Source organism: Magnolia sinica, chromosome 19 (assembly GCF_029962835.1).
Source record: "Magnolia sinica isolate HGM2019 chromosome 19, MsV1, whole genome shotgun sequence".
Lineage (NCBI taxonomy): Eukaryota > Viridiplantae > Streptophyta > Magnoliopsida > Magnoliales > Magnoliaceae > Magnolia > Magnolia sinica.
Genome location: NC_080591.1, coordinates 19671644 through 19686415, shown reverse-complemented (window position 1 = coordinate 19686415; position 14772 = coordinate 19671644). Strand labels below are relative to the sequence as shown.

Below are 14772 nucleotides of genomic sequence, written 5' to 3'. Positions count from 1 at the left end.
CATCTCCCACCACAAAACTGTGGATGGGGATCTTAAAAGCGCATTTCAAAATGATTTTTTTTTTTTTAATAAACATTGATAATTTATTGATGAAAGGCCAAAGCCTAAAGATACAGAAACGGAAGCAAAATAATATTAGAACTCACACCAACTATCCAGAAACTGAATGATGAGCTTCGAAGCTTTTGCCCACTCTAGTTCATTAGATTTAGCCCTTTTGAATACTTCCGTTACTTGCCTTTCCAATTTCTGAAACACCTCATTCCTTTCTAACCATATAAACCATAAGCCCTCTAATAAACTTAATTGCCAAACGTTCCTCCCAATTTTCCACTTTCCCCCACCATGCCACGCCATAAAGAAACAATCAATGGATTTTGGCACCACCCATAGTACTCCAATTAATTTGAAGAAATTGCCCCACAACTCTCTTGCGAAAGAACAGTGTATAAAAAGATGATCTACCGATTCCTCATCTTGATAGCATAATAGGTACTCCAATTAATTTGAAGAAATTGCCCCACAACTCTCTTGCGAAAGAACAGTGTATAAAAAGATGATCTACCGATTCCTCATCTTGATAGCATAATAGGCAAATATTTGGCAGGATCATCCACCTCTTGCGAAGGTTATCTATTGTCAACACCTTATTACTTCCCACTAACCACGCAAACACCGCAACCTTAGAAGGAGCACTGTAGCACCATACAAACTTTGTCAGACTACACCCCTTCTCCGCTGCTCGTCCCGCTTATCTCCTTGTAGAGAGATTTCACTGAAAACTTCCTGGACTCATCTTTGAGCCATCTCATCAAATCTGATTGTGAAGCCACCGGGTGCACTTTAGACAGCAACTCCATAAGGCTAATAAATTCTTCTATCTCCTCGTCTTCTAAATTCCTTCTACACGGCGGAGCCCACACCATTTCCTCTCCTTGAAAAGAGACATCTTTCCACCATCAATTTTACTTCAACCGCAATTCCTGCAAAATGCGGAAAAAATACACTCAATGTTTTGTCCCGCACCCATACCGTCCTCCCAAAACCTAATATTTTTCCGTTCTCCCAAATAGAAAACTACCCCCATTTCCATACTTTCCTTTTAATCGATGCCACCGATTTCCTTATAATCATCATTATCCATACAATGATGACAACAAACCCCCCCCGCCCCACCTATTTCCTTCATGTCACCTCTCTCGATTGAACATTATTTTCTGCCCCAAACCTCCATACCCATCTTCCTAACAAACCTAGATTCATTGTCTCCAACTTGCTTAACCTAGCACCATCTTCTTCCCAAGTCTTGCAAACATCCTCCCATCTCATGAGATGAAACTTTTGCTTCTCTTCTGCACCTTTCCACAAAAAATCCTGCCTTATTTTTTCTAGTTTTTCCAAAACTATTTTCAGACATTTAAACAAAGACATAATATACCGAAAGATTAGACATTGCTGCCTTGATCACCGTAATTCTCCCAACCAAAGATAGGTAATAGGTCTTCCATTGAGACAAATTTCTTTCAAATCTTTCAATCATTTATCCCATAGATGTTTCCTCGGTTTCCCAATGCATAACAGGAGGCCAAGATTTGTTGTGGGAAAGGACCCCTCCCTACATCCAAAAATCCCAGCATACTCCCCCATCTCCTCCTTTGAAATGCCCATCCCCAGGATCTCACTCTTACTAATGGTTACCTTAAGCCTTGATATAGCCTCAAAACAAACTATTATTGATTGGAGATTTACCAATTGGTCCAATTGATGAGCATTTGCCCCCACAAAATACTAATGTATCATCTACATACTATAAGTAACTTGGAAATCTGAGCTATCCACCCCAAATCCTTTCACCAGACCCATCTCTACCTCTTTACCTATAATTCTACTGAGACCCTCCATTATAACCACAAGTCAGTAAGGGAATAGGGGATCCCCTTGAATAAGCCCTCTAAAGGTTGAAAAGAATCCATTCAGGGATCCATTAACCAAGACTGAAAATGTTGCCGACAATACACATGCCGAATCCAAGAGCGCTATTTCATCCCGTTGAACAATTTGCCTACCTCTTTCCTCCACGAACTCAAACAACTCGACATTGTCCTCCAGTTTATTGCCAAAAGAAACCCGCACTATTTGTGCAACCTCCATCGTAAATACCTTAATCCGTTTCATCCCCTGTGCCATAGACATCATTTTGCTCTGTAACTGCAAACCTTGCAAGTGTGACTTCTTCTGCCTCATTCATCAATTTTCTGGGCCTGCTAATGGTACCACCTCTCCCACATTAGCCAATTGCCGAACAATAGCCTATGGAATTATCAATTCAGGGCCCAGACTCCGTATCATTTCCTCTGAGATATTTTCAGACTGGTTACTGAAGTTAGTTACATCTCTGCGAGTCAAAACAACAACTGCTTATGTTTGGTTTACATATGCGTCAGGCCAAACTAAGGAAAGATCGTTTGAAAATTCGTTGTAGGGGATTAGTTGAAGGCCAACATCCTCTTCCTGTTGACCCAAGTCCTGACTACTGTGAATAAATATACCGCTACAGCCCTTCATTCGCACTCTGCTTCTGTTGCGAACTAACGTCGAAATTTGGAAGGCAGTCCCCATCTTCTACGTATTTTGAGATACCACTGCCACATGTGTCTTCTCTTAAGGCTTCCTCCACCCGTGGTATATTATTTAAATCTCCCACATGTGAATTCCTTCACACGTACCTCTGCATTTCCAACGTCGTTATTTTTAAACCCCGACTACATCACATCCCTTAGAGAGAAATAGGCACCAAACTTTCAGTCCGGATCCTCTGTTATTCGGTAAACAGGGATTCCCTGATTGCCTAATTCTCATTAGTCCACGTCCCCACTCACTTAAAATAATAATAATAATAATAATAAACAAAAACTAAAAGAAAAAATCGGACTCCAAACCATTATGAAAAAAACCAAAGGCAAAAAAAAACAGAAACAGAAAACGAGAAGAAACAAGCCAACGGACTCCACTCGTTGCTACGTCCCTCCTCTCCACACTTCTTCACATCTCTCTCTCTCTCCCTCTCACTCTCACTCTCACTCTCACTCATTGCTTCTTCCTCAATTCTCTCCACACTTCTTCACATCTCTCTCTCTCTCTCTCTCTCATTGCATTTGGCTAAACAACGAAAGTTCTCTCTCTCTCTCTCAAAGGAATTAGGAAGGAAATACTTTTGTGGTAAGTAAAATGCTCTTCTTCTTCTTATTTGTATGTATGCCAAAATCCAAGTATTAAATTGGTCCGATTATAAGGCCCGTTTGTTTCTCCATTGTAAATGTAAATGGTAGTATAAAACTAGTTTTCACCGGTGCTTGATAGAGAAGAAAATTACCATTTTAATTACCCTAAAATCGGATGTAATGCTACTAATCGGATAAGAATTGTATTTCATTAAATATGTAGGGCCCACCATAATTTGTGTCTGATCCACGATGTCCATCCGTTTTACTAATTCATTTTATGGCATTAGACCAAAAATGAAGCATATCCAAAGCTCAAATGGACCACACCACAGAAACATGTGAAACAATGATGTCTACAATTGAAAGCTGAAACTTGGATCAGAGCTTACAAGGATGTGCATCTATCATCCAACCTGTTCATAAGGTCATACAAAGATGGAGGAAGGGTAAACACATATATCAACTAGATCCAAAACTTCTATGGCCCTAAGAAGGTTTCAACGGTCTATGTTCAATTCCCTTGTTTCAAGTGGTGTGGTCCATTTGTGAAATAAATGGCCAGTAGCGTGGATTAGACACATACGTAACGGCGTTCCCTGCGGATCTTACTCTTGCATTTTAATTTCTCAATTTTATTGCCGACCAATCCAAACAGTTATAACTGTCAATGTCACACGAAAACATCAATATATAATCCTAAACCTGACTCCCACGGCTGGTTTGGGCCAAAAATTTGAGCCCATTTAAAATTGGGCCTGGTTTAATGTCATATCTTGTCAGGCCGGATGACCCATCTATGATTTCAAGGGCATTTTGGTCTAGATCATGCATGATTGGTACACTTAAGGGGTGTTTTGATTGTAAGTTATTTGGATAAGCAGGACTATCACAAAAAGTATAGCAGTAGAGAGCAACTAGATATAAAAACAGGTGCGAATTTACCCTCGGACAAAAGCTAGTTGTCTTTCAAACAACTTCCTTCTTAATACCAGTGTTCACATTCAACTGTATCTTTTCCCTTCTCAATTTCTTTCTAGGTGTAGTACTGTAATCAGGAAAATCAAAACGTACATTGAGGGAAAACTGATCATCAATAGCCCTTTAATTCTTGTAGCCAATTCAGTTTCATTAAAGGAACAAATCCCCCGTCAACATTTAATTGGAAATTTGTAAAGAAGAAAGATTTTGTAGGAGTAGAAATATCAACTGAAGATAGTCACCAACTTAAAGACCAAAAGATGAAAATGAAATTAATTACTTGCATTAGGTATCATCAAAGAGAAGAAATATGGTTTAAAAAATCTCCCATGTTCGTTCTTTGTCAATTTTCCAAACAATGTGTTTCTTTCATTTGGATAAGTTGAATAGAGGAGGTAAACCACGACTAACAGGAAATATAATAAACCTCCATTCCTAACCATTTCAAACATTGATGATGGTCATTATACAATTAAAAAAGGCCTTCATGTTCAAAAGCAGGGTGAGTATTATGTGCGCCTCATGTGAATTGTTTCAACACAAATTTTTTCTTGCCTGAAGCAATTCATCAAACAAATAATATTCAGATTTCTTTATATAAAAAAGATCAAATACCACATGGAGAAACAAGTGAAGAAAAGAATCCGAAAAAAATAAAATAACATGGCATACAGGTGGCAAGGAATGTAGCCATTCATTGCACAACGTCCATGGCATGGCCTAGCTCTCCACTTAAAACCCATTCACATCCTAAAATGGAACCAAGTTATACTCTTGATCAACCACATCACACATTTGACCATACCATTACACCCTCAAGTAAGCCTCATCACTCAATTTTGTACGTTCCTCAGTCTTTTACTTTGAATATTGATGATTTAGGTTAAAGTTATTTAAAATTTATATATGGATCGGAGTAATTTTTTTTCCTATGTTATCATCAAGTTTTCTCTCATCATTTATTTGTCTTATAAACAGGATTATATTCTCATATTATGACATCATATTGAAGTGGTTTTTGGTATACCATGGTGAGTTATTTTACCCTCTCTTTCAGATAATATCAATCAAATTTAGAATGATTTAATATGCAATATTAAAGAGGTATGTGATGAACTCATTATTAATGTTTCTCATTGAATGTAAGAGAACATTCACTCACAAAAAGTCAATTACACTATTAGATGTGCGTCGTCAAAGTTTTATAATTTTATCAAGAAAGTAAATTTGAAGGATGAATATATTAAAGTGATAGAAGATACTCCATTTAAAAGATTTATACATTTTCCTAAGTTTCCAGTTCAACGCACATTTCTAAATACTCTTCTTACTAGATGGGATGACGAACATAATTGTTTCCTCCTCGGAGGAAAGAAGATCTTTCTTAAACCCCAAGATATTGCCATTATATTGAGATTGAATATGAATGGAGAACATATGGATTTGAGAAGGGAATTAAGTACGAGTGAGAAAGAACTAAAGAAAAAAATATTTTGTAAATGTTTTTCTTAAGAGAGAGTTAATATAGGAGAATATTAAGAATTTGTTGGAAAAAGTTCAGAAGAATCTATATCTGATTTTGCGAAATTGTTCATCCTCTATTCATTCAATACAATTCTTTTTCCAATTGCCAACGAGACAACTCCTATATTTCTCTTGCATTATGTGAATGAGTTGGAAATTTTGCATAGTTGTGCATGGGCCACTGCCATTTGGACATTTCTGGTTAGGAGTATTTCTGAAAGCGTGAGGAAGAAGAAAAAGTACGTGAATGGATGTATCATGGTATTGGAAGTAAGTATTACTTCTTATATTAATGAGGTTGTTTTCAATCAAAAATTTTTTTTTTTTTTCTCTTTGCATGTCTTTCTCATCAATGATATTGTTTTCAACAGCCATGGTTACACGAGCATATTATTCTTCCGTTATGGTGATCAACGAAGATAGTGTATCTACGTATTTTGAGATGAGTCGATAGCAGTTATTGACAGACAGGCACACATAAAAAATTCTTAGACACTCTTATCTGCACACAGGTATATACATTTGTTAAAGAATTATTTGTTTAAACATTCATCACTATTGTATCCAAGTGTACATTTATATTGATATATTTTATTTCTATCAGATTATTGAAGATATAAACCCTACAAATGAGGAGAGTCACCTTTACCTCTCACTGTAAGTGCTTTATATTTATGTTTTTGCCCATTATGTAATTACCCCATGGTTGCACACTTGAGATATATAAGTCTTTGTTGTGATTGACATACAGGAGACATCAAATTCAATCAAAGAGATACATCAATGGTTAAAATCATGTCTTGTGAAGATTGAAGAGAAAATAGTAAATATTCCTCATATAGTGATTATTTTGTTTATATCATAGATTCTTGGTAATATAAATGATCTCACACTTGATCATATAAGTAATGGTTGTGATATTCATATAAGACGCCTGAAGCTTGAATAGAGAAATACGTCAGTGGTTGGAACCCATACTTTTGAAGATTGATGAGAAAATTGTAAGTAAAATTTTATATATTGTCTATATATATTTTTAGATTATATAACTAATTTCACATTGCTTCATATAAGGTGACCTCAAATACAAACAAAGAAATTCATCAGTGGTTGGAACCCATACTTGTGAGGATCGAAGAGAAAATTGTAAGTACTTTTCACATAATGGTTATTTCATTTATATGCACGCACATATTTCTAATTAGAAAATCATTTTGAAATACTTTGTTTTTATTGTGATTTATTTCAACTTGTATTGGATTTTTTACTATTGAAATAAGACTAGTTTATGACTCAGAATAGGAATTACGAAGAGAGCTTACATTATAAAGAAATGTTGAAGGAGCGTAAATAATTATTGGAGGTGTTAAAAGGAATGCAAGATAAGCTAGATGCGCAGGCAGCACTCATCACAGAGATATTTGATAAATTGACAAAGTTAGAGAAGAAATGCAATTATGCTAGTCCAATGTGTGAGACAACAGAGGATAATTGGATGACAGCATATAGTCCACAACTTTCCCCTCCTATAAATGTAATATCGGATACAACATTAACTACAAATAGTCCACATATTTTCCCTCCTATGAATGCGATGGCCACCAAGCATGATTTTGTACTTGTAAGTCCGAGTTCCTTAGTGAAGTGTGAGAAAGAGAGTGGTAGGATTTGAAATGCTTCAAAGGTCTTACAATCACCGTACATGATAACATATCATAAACGTAATACTAAAAACAAAGTAAAATCACCTGATAATGATTCAACAATGGAAGAGAGGGCGGCTGGGCTTATGTTGTTTCAAGAAAAGGATGTTGCAATTAAAAGTTCCGTTAACATGACTGATTGCAAGTATGACACATAAATTAATTAGTTTGTCATTATTCACTTACTTTCATTGTGGTAGTTCCTCACACTAATACCTTATACATGTCTTTAGGGAGGATTCTTATGGACCACTTCATGTCCTTCGAAGTTCATTAAACTTATTTATTAATCCTATAGGATGGCTTGATGATGAGGTATATCCACATATATTGTTTTCATTCTTTTAGTACCTCATGCAGCAGTATATATTAATTTACTATTAATGGATACAAAGAATATAATCATTTAACATATTATATATATATATATATATATAAATTGTGTTTTAGGTTATAGACAAGTATAGTGAATTAAAACACAATTAAACTCTACTCCCCAAATCATAAGGTATCGTCTCAAAGACACGTTGAATTTGAAAACTAAAACTATTATTCGTGTCTTCACTTTTCTTTCTTTTTGCCTTATCATTTCTCCTTGAACATATAAATTGCTGAAATAGTTCAATCAAGAACAAATTAAAATGCTTGTTAAACACATCAATCTTTGTATGAACATTGCACATTTATATGAAAACCTGCATGAAACCAAGTATTAAGGAAATGACATTTTAATAAATCTCGTCTATCTCTATTTTGTCGACTCTTCAGCAATTCACTATACTTGTCTATAACCTAAAACACAATTAAAAATATATATATATAATATGTCAAATGATTATACTCTTTGTATCCATTAATAGTAGATTAATATATACTGCTGCATGAGGTAGTAAGAGAATGAAAACAATATATGTGGATATACCTCATCATCAAGCCATCCTCTAGGATCAATCAATAAGTTTAATGAACTTCAAAGGACATAAAGTGGTCCACAAGAATCCTCCCTAAAGACATGTATATGATATTAATGTGAGGAACTACCACAATAAAAGTAAGTGAATAATGATACACTAATTCATTTATGTGTCATACTTGCAATCAGTCATGTAAACAAAACTTTTAATTGTAACATCCTCTTCTTAAAACAACATAAGCCCAACCGCCCTCTTCCATTGTTGAATCATTATCAAATGATTTTACTTTGTTTTTAGTATTACGTTTATAATATGTTATCATGTACGGTGATTGTAAGACCTTTGAAGCATTTCAAATCCTACCACCCCCTTTCACACGCTTCACTAAGGAACTTGGACTTACAAGTACAAAATCATGCTTGGTGGCCATCGTATTCATAGGAGGGAAAATATGTGGACTATTTGCAGCTAATGGTGTATCCAATATTACATTTATAGGAGGGAAAAGTTGTGGACTACATATTGTCATCCAATTATCCTCCATTGTTTCACACATTGGACTGGCATAATTGCATTTCTTCTCTGACTTTGTCAATTTATCAAATATCACTATGATGAGTGCTGCCTGCGCATCTAGATTATCTTGCATTCCTTTTAACACCTCCAATAATTGTTTACGCTCCTTCAACATTTCTTTGTAATGTAAGCTCTCTTCGTGATTCCTATTCTGAGTCATATACTGGTCCTATTTCAATAGCAAAAAATCAAATACAAGTTGAAATAAATTGCAATAAAAATAAAATATTTCAAAATGATTTTCTAATTAGAAATATGTGCATGCATATAAATGAAATAACCATTATGTAAAAAGTACTTACGATTTTCTCTTCGATCCTCACAAGTATGGGTTCCAACCACTGACGAATTTCTTTATTTGTATTTGAGGTCACCTTATATAAAGCAATGTGAAATTAGTTATATAATCTAAAAATATATATAGAAAATATATAAAATTTTACTTACAATTTTCTCATCAATCTTCAAAAGTATGGGTTCCAACCACTGACGTATTTATCTATTCGAGCTTCAAGCATCCTATATGAATATCACAACCATTACTTATATGATCAAGTGTTAGATCATTTATATTACCAAAAATCTATGATATAGACAAAATAATTACTATATGAGGAATATTTACTATTTTCTCTTCAATCTTCACAAGACATGGTTCTAACGACTGACGCATCTCTTTAATTGAATTTGATGTCTCCTGTATGCCAATCACAACAAAGACTTATATATCTCAAGTGTGCAACTATGGGGTAATTACATAATGGGCAAAAACATAAATATAAAGTGCTTACAGTGAGAAGTAAAAGGTGACTCTCCTCATTTGTAGGGGTCATATCTTCAATAATCTGATGGAGATAAATATATCAATATAAATATACACTTGGATACAATAGTTATGAATATTTAAACAAATAATTCTTTAACAAATGTATATACCTGTGTGCAGACAAGAGTGTTTAAGAATTTTTTATGTGCGCCCGTCTGTCGATAACTGCTATCGACCCATCTCAAAATACGTGGATACACCATCTTCGTTGACAACCATGACGGAAGAATAATATGCTCGTGTAACCATGGCTGTTGAAAACAATATCATTGATGAGAAAGACATGCAAAGCTTTAAAAAAAAAAAAAAATTGATTGAAAACAACCTCATTAATATAAGAAGTAATACTTCCAAAACCATGACATATCCATTCACATACTTTTTCTTCTTCTTCACGCTTTCAGAAATACTCCTAACCAGAAATGTCCAAATGGCAGTGGCCCATGTATAACTATACAAAATTTCCAACTCATTCACATAGTGCAACAGAAATATAGGAGTTGTCTCGCTGGTAATTGGAAAAAGAATTGTATTGAATAAATAGAGGATGAACAATTTCGCAAAATCAGATGTAGATTCTTCCGAACTTTCTTCTAACAAATTCTTAACATTCCCCTCTATTAACTCTCTTGAGAAGAACATTTACAAAATATTTTTTCTTTAGTTCTTCCTCACTCGTACTCAATTCCTTTCTCAAATCCATATGTTCTCCATTCATACTCAATCCCAATATAATAACAATGTCTTGGGGTTTAAGAAAGATCTTCTTTCCTCCGAGGAGGAAACGATTATGTTCGTCATCCCATCTAGTAAGAAGAGTATTTAGAAATGTGCGTTGAACTGGAAACTTAGGAAAATGCATAAATACTTTAAATGGAGTATCTTCTATCACTTTAGTATGATCATCCTTCAAATTCACTTTCTTGATAAAATTATAAAACTTTGACGGCGCAATCTAGAGAAACAATCATGATGAGTTCATCACATACCTTTTTAATATTGCATATTAAATCATTCTAAAATTGATTGATACTATCTGAAAGAGATGGTAAAATAACTCACCATGGCATACCAAAAACCACTTCAATATGATGTCATGGTATGAGAATATAATCCTGTTTATAAGACAAATAAATGATGAGAGAAAACTTGATGATAACATAAGAAAAAAAATTAGTCCGATCCATATATAAATTTTAAATAACCCTAACCTAAACCATCAATATTCAAAGTTAAAGACTAAGGAACTTACAAAATTGAGTGATGAGGCTTACTTGAGGGTGTAATTGTATGGTCAAATATGTGATGTGGTTGATCAAGAGTATAACTTGGTTCCATTTTAGGATGTGAATGGGTTTTAAGTAGGGAGCTAGGCAATGTCATGGACGTTGTGAAATGAATGGCTACATTGCTTGCCACCTGTATGCTAGGTTTTTTTTTTTTTTTTCGGATTCTTTTCTTCACTTGTTTCTCCATGTGGTATTTGATTTTTTCTATATAAAGAAATCTGCATATTATTTGTTTGATGAATTGCTCAGGCAAGAAAAAATGTGTGTTGAAACAATTCACATGAGGCGCACATAATACTCACCCACTTTTGAACATGAAGGCCTTTTTTAATTGTATAATGACCATCATCAATGTTTGAAACGGTTAGGAATGGAGGTTTATTATGTTTCCTGTTAGTCATGGTTTACCTCCTCTACTCAATTTATCCAAATGAAAGAAACACATGGTATGGAAAATTGACAAAGAACGAACATGGGAGATTTTTTAAACCACATATCTTCTCTTTGATTATACCTAATGCAAGTAGTTAATTTCATTTTCATCTTTTGGTCTTCAAGTTGGTGACTATCTTCAGTTGATATTTCCACTCCTACAAGATCTTTTTTCTTTACAAATTTCTAATTAAATGTTGAGGGGGGATTTGTTCCTTTAATGAAACTGAATTGGCTACAAGAATTAAAGGGCCATTGATGATCAGTTCTCCCTCAGTGTACATTTTGATTTTCCTGATTACAGTACTACACCTAGAAAGAAATTGAGAAGGGAAAAGATACAGTTGAATGTGATAACTGGTATTGAGAAGGAAGTTGTTTGAAAGACAACTAGCTTTTGTCCGAAGGTGACTGCGCACTTGTTTTTATATCTAGTTGCTCTCTACTACTATAGTTTTTGTGACAGTCCTGCTTATCCAAATAACTTACAATCAAAACACCCCTTAAGTGTACCAATCATGCATGAACTAGACCTTGAAATCATAGATGGGTCATCCGGCCTGACAAGATATGACACTAAACCAGGCCCAGTTTTTAAATGGGCTCAAATTTTGGGCTTAGACCAGTTGTGGGAGTCAGGTTTAGGATTATATATTGATGTTTTCATGTGACGTTGGTAGTTATAGCTGTTTGGATTGGTCAGCAATAAAATTGAGAAATTAAAATGCAAGAGGAGTAAGATCCACAGGGAACGCCATTACGTATGTGTCTAATCCACGCTACAAGCCATTTATTTCACAAATGGACCACACCACGTGAAACAGGGGAATTGAACATAGATCGTTGAAACCTTCTTAGGGCCATAGAAGTTTAGGATTAAGCTGATATATGTGTTTACCCTTCATCCATCCTTGTGTGACCTTATGAACAGGTTGGATGACAGATGCACATCCTTGTGCTCTAATCCAAGTTTCAGCTTTCGATTGTAGACGTCATTGTTTTACTTGTTTCTGTAGTGTGGTCCATTTGAGCTTTGGATATGCTTCATTTTTGGTCTAATGCCATAAAATGAATTAGTAAAACGGATGGACATCGTGGATCAGACACATAAATTATGGTGGGCCCTACATATATAATGAAATACAATTCTTATCCGATTAGTAGCATTACATCCGATTTTGGGGTAATTAAAATGGTAATTTCCTTCTCTATCAAACACCGGTGAAAACTAATTTTACACTACCATTTACATTTACAATGGAGAAACAAACGGGCCTTATAATCGGACTAGTTTAATACTTGGATTTTGGCATACAAGCAAATAAGAAGAAGAAGAGCATTTTACTTACCACAAAAGTACTTCCTTCCTAATTCCTTTGAGAGAGAACTTTCGTTGTTTAGCCAAATGCAGAGAGAGAGAGAGAGAGAGAGAGAGAGAGAGAGAGAGAGAGAGAGAGATGTGAAGAAGTGTGGAGAGGATTGAGGAAGAAGCAATGAGTGAGAGTAGGAGGGAGAGATGTGAAGAAGTGTGGAGAGGAGGGATGCAGCAATGAGGTGAGTCCGTTGGCTTTTTTCTTCTCGTTTTCTTTTTTTCCTTTGGTCTTTTTCATAATGGTTTGGGAGTTCGATTTTTTCTTTTAGTTTTTTTTTTTTTTTTTTTAAGTGAGCGGTGACCTGGACCAACGAGAATTAGGCAATTAGGGAATCCCTGTTTACCGAATAACAGAGGATCCAGACTCCCAAACTTTTCATTCTCAACAGCATTTAATACAACCCCAGAACTCTCGCCGCGTGTCACTGCATTAGTGAGCCCTTCGCCACCTACCCCCACTAAGTCATTAATGTTTGCTTCAGATGACGATGTCAGTTTCTGTCTTCGATACGTCTCGTAGTCAACAGAGATTTCTGCATTAACTTTATGAAAGCAAATGGGGTTTTGACACCTCGTCTCTGTTGTATCCGGTACCTTGCTGGTATATTTCTTTTGTGCTCCTTCACCGACATTCTTCCTTTCCACCATTGACGGATTCATATCCTTAGCTCCAACTACAAACAACAAATCCTCCCACTCTTATACCACTTTCACAGTGATCGTAACGTCACCAACTCTTAATTTAATCTTCTCCAGTGATGGTTGCAGCTTTTTCTTCCTAATTCTGAGTCTTGCAAATAGCAACTCTTCCCTATCTATCGTGTGAGGATCAATCGCCATCACAGTTCCAATACAGGCTCCAATCTCTCTGAATACAACACTTATCCAAAGCTCCAGAGGGATATCCCAAATTTTGAACCAGTGTTCCTCCATTGCAAATACAGACCACTCATCCCACCATTGAATTTTTTAAAACCATCTCATCCCAATACAAACTGCAAGATAGGTACAGTTGATTAGCGTTCTCCTAGCCACTAATAGAAATCAGCATAGCATCCGACTTAAAACACTTCACCAAAATATCTTCTTGATCTAATCCATTACAATTCTGGACTAGCCAATCCACCATCTCTACATCGATGGTTCCAGGTCGAACAGTGAGTACGAAACTCAATTCCAAGGATTTTATCAGATCCTCCAAAAGATTCCCATGAATGCATACCATTGGCCGCGCCACTGATCTCATCCTCCATATCCCTTTCTCCTTTGTTGATTTCGATGACTCGTCTCTGTAACCCTTTTCAAACCATGTTTTGTAGTACCCGCCACCATGTCTTTGTACGATCTACCCAACTCCATGTCTTTTAACATCAAAGTAGAGCTCTATGAGTAGGGCTGTCAACGGGTTGGGCTTGGGGGTGGCCTCGGCCCGGATTTTGAACTGTTTCGAAACAGACTATTGGGTTGGGCCTATTCATTTTTTTTTTTTGGCAGGCCTGAGCCCGGCCCATTGACAACCCTATCTATGAGCCTTGAATTCTTCTTCCCTCTGAGAGAGAGTCAGCCTATCTGTGTTCCCATACTTCTCCTTCCTATTCCCCCCCTTCTCTGTTTTTTTGTTCTGGTCCAAACCGAGCATTCTGAACCCGCAATTTCATCCCTCTAGCATTTTAACCGCCATAGGCAACTCCAATCTCATTCGGACGAAGGTGAATCCCCGAAGGTCAGAGGTATTCTGTCTGAATACTCTTTTAAAGTTTACCAATAGCCACCCTTCCGGAAACCCTTCCACAATGAGTCGGGTATTCTGACAGATTGATTGAGCCTCTCCTTTCGATTTTCTGTACATTCTTTTCGTTTTTGGAAACTGCTGTCCAACCTTCCTATGACTCTGAGAGCCTATTTGGTAAAACTTATTTTGAGCACTAATCGCT

At 35.8% G+C, this 14772-nt stretch overlaps 1 protein-coding gene across 7 annotated transcripts in view; it reads right to left on the bottom strand.

Annotated features, from left to right (window-relative positions):
* LOC131234810 (crossover junction endonuclease MUS81) overlaps nt 1–14772 on the bottom strand; it is a 63270-nt gene that overhangs the window by 1258 nt on the left and 47240 nt on the right. Inside the window, exons 15-20 of one of the 7 annotated variants that reach the window (XR_009165785.1) lie at nt 9856–9996; nt 9545–9764; nt 9367–9438; nt 9222–9293; nt 8352–8433; nt 7904–8221 (exon numbers count right to left, since the gene is read on the bottom strand). The exons of 1 other annotated variant lie outside the window; for it this stretch is intronic. Coding sequence is in view for 3 of the 6 variants with exons in the window: in XM_058231781.1 (XP_058087764.1) it covers nt 9823–9996 (174 nt within the window). In the remaining 3 variants the exon portion in view is untranslated. Of the gene's footprint in view, nt 1–7903; nt 8222–8351; nt 8434–8881; nt 9089–9221; nt 9439–9544; nt 9765–9807; nt 9997–10807; nt 10861–14772 lie in introns of those variants that run through there. 5 more of the 7 variants (XR_009165787.1, XR_009165786.1, XM_058231784.1 and 2 more) reach the window with 5 other exon arrangements.